We start from the raw sequence: 13,171 nt of genomic DNA, 5'->3' as shown, positions 1-13,171 counted from the left end.
GTCCAGTCGGGTCGGGTCAGGATGGATCAGCTTGTTGGCCCCGGTTTCACAAAACAGAAGAATAACTTTGAGGTAAAAGACAAAAGGTCACTCTGAACAGTTCTTTGGGTTTTATGTGTGAATCTGCCTCCAATGCTCCGTCGCAGGAAGGCTTTTATTTTGAAAATCAGGAAGCTTGGACCAAGTGGAAGCCTCCGTTCTCCTCCCTCAGCCTTTCCCTCTTCCTGGCCTGCACCAGGCTGTAGACCACCGCTCCCAGCGTGTTCCTGTTCATGCTGAAGCCCCGCCCACCGCCGCGCTCCACGAAGCTGGACCGCTCGTCCCGATTGCTCACGAAGTAGGTCCGAACCTGGAGGAGGAGACGGGTCAGAGTTCACCTTAATACCGTGACCTGGAGCTGAAGCACAGACCTTTCCATGTCGCTCACTGATGCCTTTCACATGAATGTCCCCTCTGAGCTGCCGTAGGAAGCCCTGCTCCACCAAAATGCAGCTGGTGGCTTCTGGGACCTGAAGGAGATGATGATGATGATATGATGATGATGATGGCTGCATAAGCTCCTCCCACAAACAGGTGTGCTCACCTGGATCCTCCCGCTGACCCCGGTGCTCTCCATCCGGCTCGCCATGTTCACCGTCGCCCCCCAGATATCGTACTGCGGCTTGGTGGCGCCGATCACACCTGCGATCACCGGGCCGTGAGCGACACCTACAGGCCAGAGAGAGAACTGCATAAAACAGCTGGAGGTTTTAAATCACTTTGAGAGTCACACTATTACTTATGGAAAAAAATACATAGGAAATACTGGAGATGAAAAAACTAAGATATACATAAAAAAAATTATAAGAAACAAAAACAAATGTGATCCTAAATTAAATATAAATCATTGAAAATCATTTTTTAAATATGGTGAGAATTTGAAAGGAACTTCTTTCTGTCTTTGTGTGTGTCTATGTGTGTGTGTGTATCTGTGTATGTCTGTGTGTGTGTGTGTGTGTCTCTCTCTGTATCTGTGTGTGTGTGTGTGTGTCTCTGTGTGTGTGTGTGTGTATCTGTGTGTTTCTCTGTGTGTGTCTGGGTGTATCTGTGTGTGTATGTGTGTGTGTGGGGGGGTGTGTCTTTCTGTGTGTATCTGTGTCTCTGTGTATCTGTGTGTGTGTGTCTCTGTGTGTGTATCTGTGTGTGTGTGTCTCTGTGTGTATCTGTGTGTGTGTGTGTCTCTGTGTGTATCTGTGTGTGTGTGTGTCTCTGTGTGTGTATCTGTGTGTGTGTGTATCTGTGTGTGTGTGTGTGTGTCTCTGTGTGTGTATCTGTGTGTGTGTGTGTGTGTCTCTGTGTGTATCTGTGTGTGTGTGTGTCTCTGTGTGTGTATCTGTGTGTGTGTGTATCTGTGTGTGTGTGTGTGTCTCTGTGTGTGTATCTGTGTGTGTGTGTATCTGTGTATCTGTGTGTGTGTGTGTCTCTGTGTGTGTATCTGTGTGTTTATCTGTGTGTGTGTGTATCTGTGTGTGTGTGTGTGTGTCTCTGTGTGTGTATCTGTGTGTGTGTGTATCTGTGTCTCTGTGTGTGTGTGTGTTTCTGTGTGTGTGTATCTGTGTGTGTGTCTCTGTGTTTGTGTGTATCTGTGTGTCTGTGTGTGTGTGTGTGTGTGTGTGTGTTTCTGCCCCCACCGACTCTCAGCTGGAACTGGTTCCCAGTCTGCGTGTTGATCTGCCGCAGCGTTTCCTGCATGGCCAGAGCGAACAGCACCAGCTCACTGAGGTGACGCCAGCTGCCGTCGCTCTCCTGATGGACACATCGCCGTTAGCAAGCGGCCGCAGCACCGAGCCGAGGCAGGAGGACACTCACCTGTCGGTCAGGTGAGAGGCCCGAGGCGGCCATGTAGGAGCTGCCGATGGTTTTGATCTTCTCCACCTCCTGGAAGTAACACTCGTCCAGCAGCTGCAGCGACAGGCAGGCTGGTTAATCAGGGTGGACCAACATCTGGCCCGGGGGCTGTTTGAGGCCCGGAAAGGATTTACTGATCACGAGTAGAAAATGGGGGGAAAAAAACTGTCCAACTACAATAGAGAACAAGTAATATCTCAGTACATTTGAAATATGAGGAAAAACTGACTCACGTAATTTTTGGGCAAGATATGAAAGTTTTTCTTAAGTCAATAATTTTTTAAAAGGTGGAACACTGAGTTCCTTTAGCTGTTTTTTTTTCTTAGTTTAGTGAATTTATGCTTTAAATTTGCCAGTTTTGGTATACAGTTTGGACTTCCCAGTGAACCAGGTCTGAGCCGTTCTGACCTCGTCAAAGTCGCTGATGATGTGGTTGAGGAGCCGCAGACACTCGACGTGCTGATGGACCAGTTCCTTCTGCTCATAGAAGTCGGAGAATCCGGGCAGCGAGGCGAACAGAACCCCGACCCGCTGGTACGACTGGGCGTACAGCTCCTAGTGTCCAAACACAGCAGCAGGTTGGTTCATCAGCGACAGAGGCATCGTGGGATTGGTCCGCCCAGGCGGTCACCTCGTTGTTGGTGTCTCTCTCCAGGAAGTGCTGAGCCACGTGAGACGGCAGGATGTTGAGCAGCAGACACTCGTTGTGTTCACGCTGCTCCTTCATGTCCTCCACCTCCTTCCCGGCCTGCAGGCGCCACAGGAAGTCCAGCCGCGCCATGGCCTCCAGCTACCAACGAAGAAGAGCGAGAATAAGATGCTGAAGACAGAGGTGAGCAGTCTGTCCTGCTGGCCTCACCTGTCTGCTGTTGTAGAGCACTGCCACCACGAACATCATCATGAGAACCAGACAAACGCCCCCCTGGCAGAGCTGCTGGGAGCTGACCTCAGATCAGATCAACAGGGAGGACAACGTGAGACGGGAGACGGCATGAGGCGGCCGTCCTCTCAGAGACGTCCCACAGCACCTGAATGTACCTCTGAGTCTCGATGATGTAAGTGTAGAAACCGGCGGACAGCAGCAGGAAGGCCAGCTGCAGCATGCAGCTCAGCCTGAGGAACACCGCACAGGTAACCATAGCGACCACCGCGCTCAGCACCATGAACTGTTGACAAAAGGTTGGACAGGTAACCATGGTGACTACTGAACTGTCAGGGAAAAGCTGCACAGGTTGAAGGCTACTGTCATGTTCCTGCTACAGGCTAATGCTACAGGCTAATGTACAGGCTAGTGCTACAGGCTAATGCTACAGGCTAGTGCTACAGGCTGATGCTACAGGCTAGTGCTACAGGCTGATGGTACCGACTAGCGCTACAGACTAGTGCTATAGGCTAATGCTACAGGCTAATGCTACAGTCTGATGCTACAGGCTAATGCTACAAGTTAGTGCTACAGGCTGATGCTACCGACTAGCGCTACAGGCTAATGCTACAGGCTAATGCTACAGTCTGATGCTACAGGCTAATGCTACAATCTGATGCTACAGGCTAATGCTACAATCTGATGCTACAGGCTAGTTCTACAGGCTAATAATACAGACTACCGCTGCAGGTTACTTTTGTAGGTAGGACATTAGCTTCATGTTCAAGGAGTCCAGAATGAAGGAGCTCTCACCTCTGGATGAGTACAGATGTTCATGTCTGACCATCTGGAGGGAGGTGGAGTCACAAATGCTTCAGTAACGCCGGATTCTGACCAATCACACCAGAGCTGAAAGAAGAAACTTCATTTGCTTCAGTGCTTAAACTTTGACCTTCACAGTATCAGATCCAGTTTCCCAGCAGCCCTGAACACAGCATGAAGCCAATAACCTTGTGTGGGTTGTGACTGTCAAAATGACTAAAATCAAAACATTCAGACTTACGATGTTCATCGAGGCGATCACAGAGTTGACGGTGATGGCAGTTAGCATGAGGAGAGTTCGTGCGCACTTGGTTTCATGAACCCAGCAGCAGAGTGACTGTAGAGGGGAGGGGCAACGTTTAAATTCCTCCCCCAGAGTCAACAACAGGAGCAGGAAGTAGACAAAGCCACTGATGATGAACTGGGCCACCATCGGACTCCACCTCAACAAAGACAGAAACAGCACCGGTCTGGTAAACGAGGATAAATACTCGGCATTCCCTGTTTCGCTGATGATGTTTCGTTTATACCAGAAGTTGGTGAGGAGCAGTGTACATTAAGTATACATAAAACTGAAACAATTCAATTTAAAAACCTGTTTTATGTTATCAGAAACATTTTGGTAGGAATTAATCTATCGGTTAGTGGAGAAGCATACCTCTGTGCAGGAATTAGCACCTGGACGGCCATCAGCAGTAGGAGTAGGATGAAGGAACACACCATGTTAGACTTGAAGAGTTCATCTCTCATCTGAGAATACTGAAAAGAAGCAGACTATGATCATCCACCTGCCCATCACACCTGAAACAAACCAATCTCCAAACAGGAAGTTACCTTTCCCTCCACTTGGGAGTCCTTGAACACCTGAGAGAAAGTGGTGATGTGCTCTTTCCTCATTCGCTCGCTGCTTCGCACTTCCATTGCCTGGCGGATCCTCTTGTTCACTTCCCGTGAACCGGAACGCTGAGCTGTGATGTGATTGGGCAGCTGGGTGAGAGAGCCATTGGTGAAAGTGGCCAGGATCTTTGGGACGGACAAGGGAAGAAATAATGAAATGACTCCTGAAAAATCCAGATTTTTGTCAACTATATTTCATGCTCTTACGAAATTCATCCCCAGGATGTCTCCAAAAGGCAACTCAGCACTCCAAGTTGTGAGTTCATCATAACTTGGACGCCTTGCTTTAGGTGGCTGGGCCTCCTCCCGTGTTGCCGGGCGGATAAGGTAAGTGTCAACGTTGTGTTTCCGTAGAAATTCGCTCCGGTCCTGGCCATGGCCCTGTTCTGTCTCATAGATCCCACCCAGACAGTCCAGAGTGGCCTGTGAAATGTGCACCTGCCTGAGAGAGGAATACGTCTCTTAACCAATCGCTGGAAACATGAACTGGCTTTAGCTGTTCTGAGAGACCCAGGTGTTGGTTTAAACTGCTGACCCAGGTATTCCTGCAGCTTCAAGACAGTTGGCAATGTCAACATCCCAGCTCCAGATATCAAACTGCCACTTCTGAAGACCCAACACCCCACAGAGGACAGAACCTGAGTGGACGCCAATTCGCATGTCCAATTCCTGCTGCAGCTCCCGACGGACATACCTGCAGCATCGTGTTCATGTGTCACAGAGACGTCTGCACAGATGGTGTTTGGGGTGTCTGTTGTCTTACCGTATGGTGCTGATCATGCTGAGGCCCATCTCCACACAGCAGCGGGCGTGGCCGCGCTGGGGTTCTGGGACTCCAGACACACAGTAGTAACAGTCACCAAGGATCTTTATCCGCAAACACTGGTGCTCCTGCTCACACGAGAGAAACTTTAACCTCGTCCTCAAAGGAGGCTGACAGTTTTTATTTTAGAAACTGTTGAAAAAGTCACCAGACCTCAGCCAGCCTGTCGAAGCGTCCAAAAAGCTCGTTAAGAGTTTTAACGAGTTCCTGAGCCGAAAGAATCAAAGAGAGAGACGTGAAGCCGATGATGTCTGCAAACAGGATGCTGGACAAACAGAGAAGATGTTTACTGGTGCGTCAGAAGCTGTAGATCACATAACATCGCTTTGCTTCAGATCAGAAAAGGGTTTGGCAACCTGACGTCCTTGTAGTGGTGGATGTAGATTTTATGGAACTGTTGAGGCAGCAGATATTCATCCACTGCAGACATGTCGGCAATCATCTCCAGAACCAGGAAGCGTGGTAGGATGGACATTACCAGACGCTCCTGAGAGAAAGATGACAGAATTGGACATGTTCATCTTACGTAAGAGTAAATATGCCTAAGAGGGGAAGACTTTACCTGTCTTTGGTTCTCCCTCTCCAGTCGGACTCGTCCTTCTATACATCTCCGTGTCTCCAGAAAACTCTGCCGCTGAGTCCGGTCAGATAGGTAGTTCATGAAGATACCGGCGGTATTCATCGCCAGGTACAACAAGCCTTTTGAGAACACCTGGACAAAGGAAAGAACATAAAGAAGGTGGAGAGGCATTTAGACTGAAAAGGGAAGACATATGGCAGTAAAAAATGGAAAGTCTAAAAGTTTTTCTAACCCTTCTGATCAGAATTTGGTCACTGTAGTGCCAACAGACATCCACTAGGAGGTGCAGGGTGGAGGTGATTGTCCCTGCGGCAATTGCCCAAGGCAGGGGGAGCGGCAACAGGGTGTAGGTGGAGAACAGAGTGAAGAAGACATACCAGGAGTGATCGGGTTCAGCCCAGCTGAAAACCCCGACCAACACCTGGACGGTCTGAGACCCCCAGGTGAGCACCGACAGGAACCTGCAAATCCAGACCTGTTTATAGTCATCAAATATTGTTGGGACGTTTAACAGCCTTTTGTTTCAGCCATACCTGAGCCACTGTGGTGAAGTCATCACCTCCTTGTTTGCCACTGCCAGCCCACAGATCCCGGCCCACAGAACGAGCGACAGGCCGGTCAGCCAGTCACAAGCCACCGCCCCCCAACCTGTTGGCCACGTCACCAGAGAGATGAACAGCCGGATGAAGATGTCGATGAGGTTGGTGACAACCAGAGAGGTTCTTCGCTGAGCTGAGGAGAACTGCTGGTAGGTCAACTCCAGGTCAGCAGACCTGGAGGTCCAGATGAAACACAAGTTTTAAAAACTGTTGAACATCAGACTGTTTTTCCTTTTTGTTTGAGCTTCTCTACTTGAATGTCAGCTGCATGGTGGGAATGAAGATGCCTCGGATCGTCGATCCGTACGACACAAAGAAGTCGGCATCGGTAAGCAAACGTTGTGCGACTTGAGTTTGTACAGAAATCCTTGGAGTTGCTGGATGAACTCGAGCCACAGACGATCGACGCTTCTGCCAAAAATTGCCACGTGACGTCTTGTTGCGAATCTGCCTGCAGAACCACAGAAAGAAACCAATTAAAGACCAAAACATCCCAATGCTTGTTCTTGGGACCTGCTGCTTCTGGCAGCAGGTGTCGTACCTGTTGATGTCTGCAATGTAGGCGTCTGTGACGGTGATGCGGTGTCTGCCTCTCTCCAGGCCGCCAGCGAGCCTCAGAGAGTACAGGTTGTGCTGGTCGATGATGTTCCTGACGGCAGTCTGCCACAGCAGACGTTTCCTTCGTAGACCGTGGGCGGGGCTGATGTTCGCACTGAAGGTGATGTCACTGGGCTGTCTGGCTGATTCACAGTCGCCATTTATCAGTGTGGTGTTGTTGTCAGTCATGGTTATGTGGGTGGTAGGACTGAGCTACGGAGCTGTGTGGAGCAGAAAACATGAAACACTCGTCTGATTTCAGTCAGGATCTCTGCCAGACCATTGTCCATTATGCCAAATCAGTGCAGTCACTCAATAGTAATCTGATAGATCCCTTAATTTCCCACTTTATGGCTCTTAAATCAAGGGTCAAACTTTTCCCTGAGGTGAACCTCAGGGCTCTACTCTTTGCCTCTTTGGTTTTCTCAAACGGGACATCTTTGATTCCAAGAGGATTTAACATCAACAGATATAACAAGTTATTATTATTATTATGCTTAAAAGTGCATCTTATTCTCTATTTCCAGTTATTTAGTGGTTTCTACCTGGTGTCTAATACTCTGGTTTTCTTGTCTGTAATCAGCAGAGGCCTCCACTGATGCTGTCAGAGTGCTGATGAAGCAGATGGTGTTAATCTCATGCCAGTTGAGGCCAGCGCCATGCTGCCATGCTGTACTTCAACTTCCTGTTGACTCAACCATGTTAAAGTATCCAGAACCGTTAAAGAGGATTCCTGCTTCCCACCAAACTGAAACCTTTAGATTTAAGGTAAATTGGCTCAATGGGAACAAATCAGTCGGTAAGAAATGGTAAAGGGTTTTATTGAATCATCTGAATATTAGTTCATAGGATGAAAACCTGAACAGAACCGAGTCGTAGTTGTACTCACTGGTTGCAGAATTCAGTTTCTGTTCTCCAGTAAGGCCTCTGGTTCTGGAGGTTTGTCTTGTTTTTGTTTCTTTGCTGCTTCCTTGTTCATCTCAGGTTCATCAACTCCAACTTCTTCAGCTCAAAGTGATTTATCCATGAAACAAACACACTTTCCAAGCTCCTCATTTCTTCATCAGCCTCCTGAGGGTTTTATCAGCGGAAGCGTCCGGTCTTCATGGTGTCGGTGAGTAAAGACAGACGGTACTCTCGGGTCACAGCCAGAACCTGCAGCTCCTGAATGAACTGCAGGTCTGAGTGAGGCGCAGCAGCTTGGTGTAATGAGCTGAAGTTGACCAGCAGATGTCCCAGTGCCGCGCTAATCCCATCAGGAACTCCTAAATGGACAAAAGGCTGATCATTAATCGGTCAGATTAAGCATGTGGCTGTGTCTGACCGTTCAGGTGCCTGATGGGATTGGCAGGCCTCCAACCAGGCCAGGTTGTGTTTGTGTGCTCAGGTTGTGTCACCATGTTGGTGGCAACTTCACAGATGGACAGAAATCTGAGAAGATGGACTGTAAGCATCTGATCAGGGAGCTAAAAGTGGTCCACTGATGTAGGTTCAGTGTGCTGCCACCTGGTGGCGAAACCTCTTCACTTTATTTTATGTTCAGACTGGATATAAAGTAGTGAAGGTATTTCCTGGTAACCGTCCATATCAGGACTTATTCATAAGAAAATAGAAACAATTCATCAGTTTGATTGAACATGTGGAAGCTCAGGCTGATTTTATTCATTCCTGTCGACACAAACATGTAAAATATAAAACTGTAACAATAACGTATCCATGCCAGCTGCTATCAAACAGTCGACCTGATAAAAGTCCGTAAACAGTCGCAGGTGGTTCTGTTGGATCCTTCATGTAAACCTTCAGGGGAAACATGCTGATCCTTTCTATGGTAACGTAAAGGGAAGAAAGTCCAGTTAAAACTGAACCATTTAATGTTTGGCAGTGGAAATAAGGAGATTTTGGAGGCTGATTCTCATCATTTCACTGAAAAATGAAATATTAACTTAAATATTCTGGTAAACTTCAACAAAAAGCATTTGAACAGATTCAGAGAAATGTTTTCTAATCACTAAACTCACAAATTAAACCAACTAAACCAAGATTTCAGATGAAACGATGACCAGGATTAAATTAGTTAATATGAAGGTGACAAATCTATTTAATAAGATAACAGGCTAACTGTTTAGCTTCAAATTATATTTAATTTGTAGCTAACTAGTTAGCTTGCTGACTAAATATTTATTTTAAAATCTAAAGATATAGTTGGTGAGCTAAATAGCTAACAAACATAATATGGAGTTAGCAAGCAAACTATTTAGCTCCAAATTAAATATCTTGTATGAAATTAAATATTCAGTTGGCAAGCTAAATGCTGAGCTTCAAACTAAATATTTAGCTTCTTAAATATACAAATTTTGTTGGAAACTGACATTTATAAATGAATGAATATCAGGTGAACAAATGAATCTAAAATGAGTAACTTTAAAAATGGTTTGAATCACAAGTTAAAACAAATTAAATGAATTATTGAGTAAATAAACTTCAGATGAAATCTGGGTCATTGGAGCGATCGCCTGATTGGTTCCTGCTCTGAGCGCCATGCTGGCCGGGTTCTGGTTCTGGTTCTGGCTGTTTGTTTGGAACATTAAGGATCACAACTCAACATTCAGCATGCACTTTGACCTTTATAAACACAGTGACGATTCTGAGCTCAGTGAGGTTCTGATCAACAGAACCAACAGAACCGAACCGGTCCATCAGCTGCAGAACACAAACATTATGAGACCAGCAGGAAGTGACATTCACTCTAGAAATGACAACTTCCTGCAGTATTTCTGAGCCCAATTTGAAGCTGATGTCATTTTGTTGAGTTAAATCAGTTTTACTTTGAATTTCATTTGATCATTTTTATCTGTTTTTTGGAGAAAATCGATTTGTTTCTGATTTTAGAGATAATTTTAATAAACATGTTGAATTTGGAACATTTAATCTAAAACATTTTATTATTATTAATATAACACTAAATCCCAAATCAGTCCATATTAAACATTTAAATTAATTCTCAAATTAAAAAAAGGGATTATCTGCCAATATCACCATAGAAACTCCTTATAGTTTTCTCAGTTTTTACATTTTTTACAATTGTAACTTTTTTTGAAGGGTGGGGGTAAAAAACTTCACTTTTTGTTATTTTCAAGCTAAGTGTGATGTTTATATAGTGTTAATATTCTTAAAAATGCTGCAACGTATATTTAGCCAAATTAAACATTTGATACAACTAAACAAAAATTGTAAAAAGAATTTATTCCCTAAAAATTTGTGAACCAAATTTACATATTTGGACGCTCACAGAAAGTAACATTAAAAGAAGTTTTATTTTTTAAATTTAGATTATTAACAAAAAAATTAAATAGTATTATTAATAGTGACAATAATAATTATTTCAAAATAATTAATTGATCAGTTAAGATGTTAAAATAATAAATATTTAATTTAGATTTTAAAATACAAATTTTTACAATGTTATGGAAGAAAATTATAACTTTAAAGAAAATTTTAATTTCTACAAAAATTAACAGGAAACTTTCCTAAATATTTGAAAAGAATAAAAATATTTTAAAATATTTAAATTAAATCTAAATAACATTTCAGTGGCAGACTCAGATCTCTAAATGGACCTGGTTGGTTCTGGTGGACTCTGCCGTCCTCATCGTCAGACCCGGCTGTCCTCAGGTTAAAGGTCAAAGGTTAAGGGTTGGCAAACAGCACTGTGGCACAGAGATAGAGTAAATATCCAGATAAATAAGGAGCAGTGTTGGAGCAGCGGCGGTTCTCCGTTATTTGATGTTCTTCAGCAGCGAGGTGCGAGCGTTCACCACCGCCTTGAAGGCGTCTTCGCTGCCGGGGGCCACGCATTTATCCGGGTGCAGCAGGACGGCCAGCTTCCTGTACGCCTTGTTCACTTCCTCCCTGCAGACACACCACAGCGTCAGCGTCAGGAGACGCCGCAGCTCGGACCTCGGCGAGGATCCGGACTCACCGCGTGGCGCCCGGCTTCACCCCCAGCATGTCCCAGGAGTCCTTGCTGTTGCGGATGCGTCGAATGGTGTCGGCCTGCTCCTTGGTGAAGCCCACACTGACCTCTGACACCGGCCGCTTCCCGCCGTTCTCACACATGTCAGTGATGGAGGAGAAGAACGCCTGCGGAGGAAACCGGAAGAACCTCAGAGCATCAGTACGAACTCTGCGGCTCACAGGACATCAGGTCTACCTGGAACATCTCGTTGATGCCCTCGCCGCTCTGTGCCGACGTCTCAAAGTAGTGGAACCCTCTGGACTCCGCCCACAGACGACCCTCACCTTCATCCACCACCCGCCGTTTCGTCAGGTCCACCTGAGGGCGCCAGAGACCAGAAGGACTGACCCAGATCTGTTCAGCATGTTATTGATGACTTGGCGGTCGATCGGATCGGACCTTGTTGGCGCAGACGACGAAGACGATGCTGTCCATGTTGGCCTGAGAGCCCATTTCCTGCTTCATCTCCCCCAGCCAGCTGTCCAGGGCGTCGAAGCTCTCCCTCAGCCCCACGTCGTACACCAGCAGCACTCCCTGGCTGTCTTTGTAGAACTCGTTACGGACCTGAAACGAGCAGCAGGACCAGCGAGTCGCTGAGCCTCCACCTGCTGAAACAATCCAGACCTTGGCCTGTAACGTCTCACCTCGTAGAAGAAGGGATGACCGGCCATGTCGAAGATGTTCACCTTGATTTCTCTGTCTCTGACCTGAACTCTGACACACAAACACACGTCACTACGACGTACAGCCGTCTGGTTCAGGACAGCGGTCGGTGTGAGAACCTACTTTGTGACTCCGTAATCGATGCCGATTGTTGCCAGGTACTTTGGGACAAACCTCTTCTCACAGTAGCGCTTGATGATGCAGCTCTGAAGGTACAAACAGGTCAAGAACCAGGATGTTCCTGACACTAAAGGTTCAATCACTCCTCCTACTCCTATCTCCACTTTGTGAGCAGGCATTTGTTTTTGATTTTGTGCCCATTAATAATAATTAATAACCCACTGGTACCTCTGAACTGTCAATAATGATGATCAGTTTACCGAGAAACTGACTGGTAAGGTTTGTGTTAAACATCTGATGTAGCAACTGTTGAATGGACAAAACATGAGTAGAAACTGTCTAAAAAAATCATCAAATTTACTCAGAGATTTAAAATTGGGAGACTGTAAATAAAACACCTTTTAACTTATTTTAGCATCAGATAATATTCCTGATATACATTATAATATCTATATGAATCATTTATAAGCCGAATAGTAGAGTGGTCATCAGTATTATAGGACATTTATTTAAGTGTTTTGAAGTTTACAGAAATCATAAGGAATAATGAAATAACGTATTATTTAAATAAAGTCTGGCCTAAACAACGTCTTGGCCTCAGACCTAAAGGCATCATCAGTATGTTATTAATATTAAAAAAGGGTTTGCAATCCAGGCTGTCAGCAGTTTCTCCATCTAATTAATTAATATCTGAATTGTTTACGTGTAATAAACAATTATGACATAAAACATTGCGGTTAGTCCGTGTTGCGGCGTCCAGCTCTACCGGACCAGACTCCATGCAGATTTGATGTGAAATAGTCAAACTGTCCTACCTTCCCCACCTCGGCGTTCCCCAGGCTGATGACTTTAACCCGCAGGGATTTCTTGTTGTCTCGTCTTTTCGTCGCTGTTGTTTCCATGGCAGCTGCGGCTAAAAGCGACTTTTAATGTGAAAATGACTCAGTCGCTGCAGGCTAACGGTGCTAACGGTGTTAGCCACCAGGACAACAGCAGCTCAGACTGGATCAATCAATACATGATGGATTTATTCAGTCTGATCTGTTTCACTCCTGCACCATCAGAACCTGATCAGAACCTGATCTGCTCTGATGTTGGACCGGAACCAACTGGTGGGTCACTGCCACCCACCGGAGGTTCGGAACAGACCCATCAATATCTGGATCATTAAAAAGATTTAGTTCAATTACATTATAGAGGCTCAAGTCTACAATTAGTTTCTCTAATAATAATAATAATGAAAAAACGTTAGAAGGTTTAGTGGAAGGTGAAACTGAACAAAAAAAGAGTATTTTTCTTCTGCCCA

General features: G+C 45.6%; 2 protein-coding genes across 5 annotated transcripts; both read right to left on the bottom strand.

Annotated features, from left to right (window-relative positions):
- Positions 1 to 26: 26 nt before the first annotated feature.
- Positions 27 to 8,067, bottom strand: LOC129354678 (adenylate cyclase type 8-like). 4 transcript variants are annotated; one of them, XM_055024162.1, is made up of 24 exons: positions 7,957 to 8,067; positions 7,012 to 7,288; positions 6,724 to 6,921; positions 6,405 to 6,644; positions 6,104 to 6,332; positions 5,854 to 6,003; positions 5,648 to 5,778; positions 5,445 to 5,556; positions 5,232 to 5,359; positions 5,004 to 5,162; positions 4,676 to 4,910; positions 4,406 to 4,594; positions 4,230 to 4,330; positions 3,813 to 4,014; positions 3,563 to 3,658; positions 2,926 to 3,053; positions 2,747 to 2,828; positions 2,519 to 2,677; positions 2,296 to 2,442; positions 1,849 to 1,941; positions 1,671 to 1,785; positions 584 to 708; positions 428 to 509; positions 27 to 349 (listed from the first exon to the last, which is right to left on the bottom strand). In XM_055024162.1, exons 2-24 carry the CDS (start codon positions 7,254 to 7,256, stop codon positions 27 to 29), a joined length of 3,669 nt encoding a protein of 1,222 aa, XP_054880137.1. In that variant the 5' UTR covers positions 7,257 to 7,288; positions 7,957 to 8,067. The 4 variants fall into 4 exon arrangements, with proteins under 4 accessions (XP_054880137.1, XP_054880138.1, XP_054880140.1 ...); XM_055024163.1 differs by having other exon boundaries at positions 44 to 349; positions 411 to 509; XM_055024165.1 differs by lacking the exons at positions 27 to 349; positions 428 to 509; positions 584 to 708; positions 1,671 to 1,785 and having other exon boundaries at positions 1,912 to 1,995.
- A 1,841-nt stretch (positions 8,068 to 9,908) lies between these two features.
- On the bottom strand, positions 9,909 to 13,041 carry LOC129354679 (dnaJ homolog subfamily C member 27). Its single transcript, XM_055024166.1, has 7 exons — positions 12,681 to 13,041; positions 11,869 to 11,951; positions 11,727 to 11,796; positions 11,482 to 11,646; positions 11,278 to 11,400; positions 11,047 to 11,207; positions 9,909 to 10,976 (listed from the first exon to the last, which is right to left on the bottom strand). The coding sequence occupies exons 1-7, from the start codon at positions 12,765 to 12,767 to the stop codon at positions 10,844 to 10,846; spliced, it is 822 nt and encodes a 273-aa protein (XP_054880141.1). The 5' UTR covers positions 12,768 to 13,041; the 3' UTR covers positions 9,909 to 10,843.
- Positions 13,042 to 13,171: the final 130 nt, after the last annotated feature.

The sequence above is a fragment of the Poeciliopsis prolifica genome, unplaced genomic scaffold (assembly GCF_027474105.1).
Source record: "Poeciliopsis prolifica strain line A6 unplaced genomic scaffold, Auburn_PproV2 SCAFFOLD116, whole genome shotgun sequence".
NCBI classification, from domain to species: domain Eukaryota; kingdom Metazoa; phylum Chordata; class Actinopteri; order Cyprinodontiformes; family Poeciliidae; genus Poeciliopsis; species Poeciliopsis prolifica.
Note: the sequence above shows the minus strand (reverse complement) of the source record. Positions and strands in the feature narration are given on the sequence as shown.

Bases quoted from the DNA above. Each gene is read 5' to 3' on its own strand.
- LOC129354679 (XM_055024166.1), bottom strand. From the start codon at position 12,767: ATGGAAACAACAGCGACGAAAAGACGAGACAACAAGAAATCCCTGCGG. The intron at 11,952-12,680 runs GTAGGACAGTTT...TTGTACCTTCAG, and splicing joins GGAACGCCGAGGTGGGGAAG to AGCTGCATCATCAAGCGCTA. The intron at 11,647-11,726 runs GTGAGACGTTAC...TGCTCGTTTCAG, and splicing joins GTCATCCCTTCTTCTACGAG to GTCCGTAACGAGTTCTACAA.
- LOC129354678 (XM_055024162.1), bottom strand. From the start codon at position 7,256: ATGACTGACAACAACACCACACTGATAAATGGCGACTGTGAATCAGCC. The intron at 6,922-7,011 runs GTACGACACCTG...GTGGTTCTGCAG, and splicing joins TACATTGCAGACATCAACAG to GCAGATTCGCAACAAGACGT. The intron at 4,015-4,229 runs GTATGCTTCTCC...GTCTTTGTTGAG, and splicing joins GTGCTAATTCCTGCACAGAG to GTGGAGTCCGATGGTGGCCC.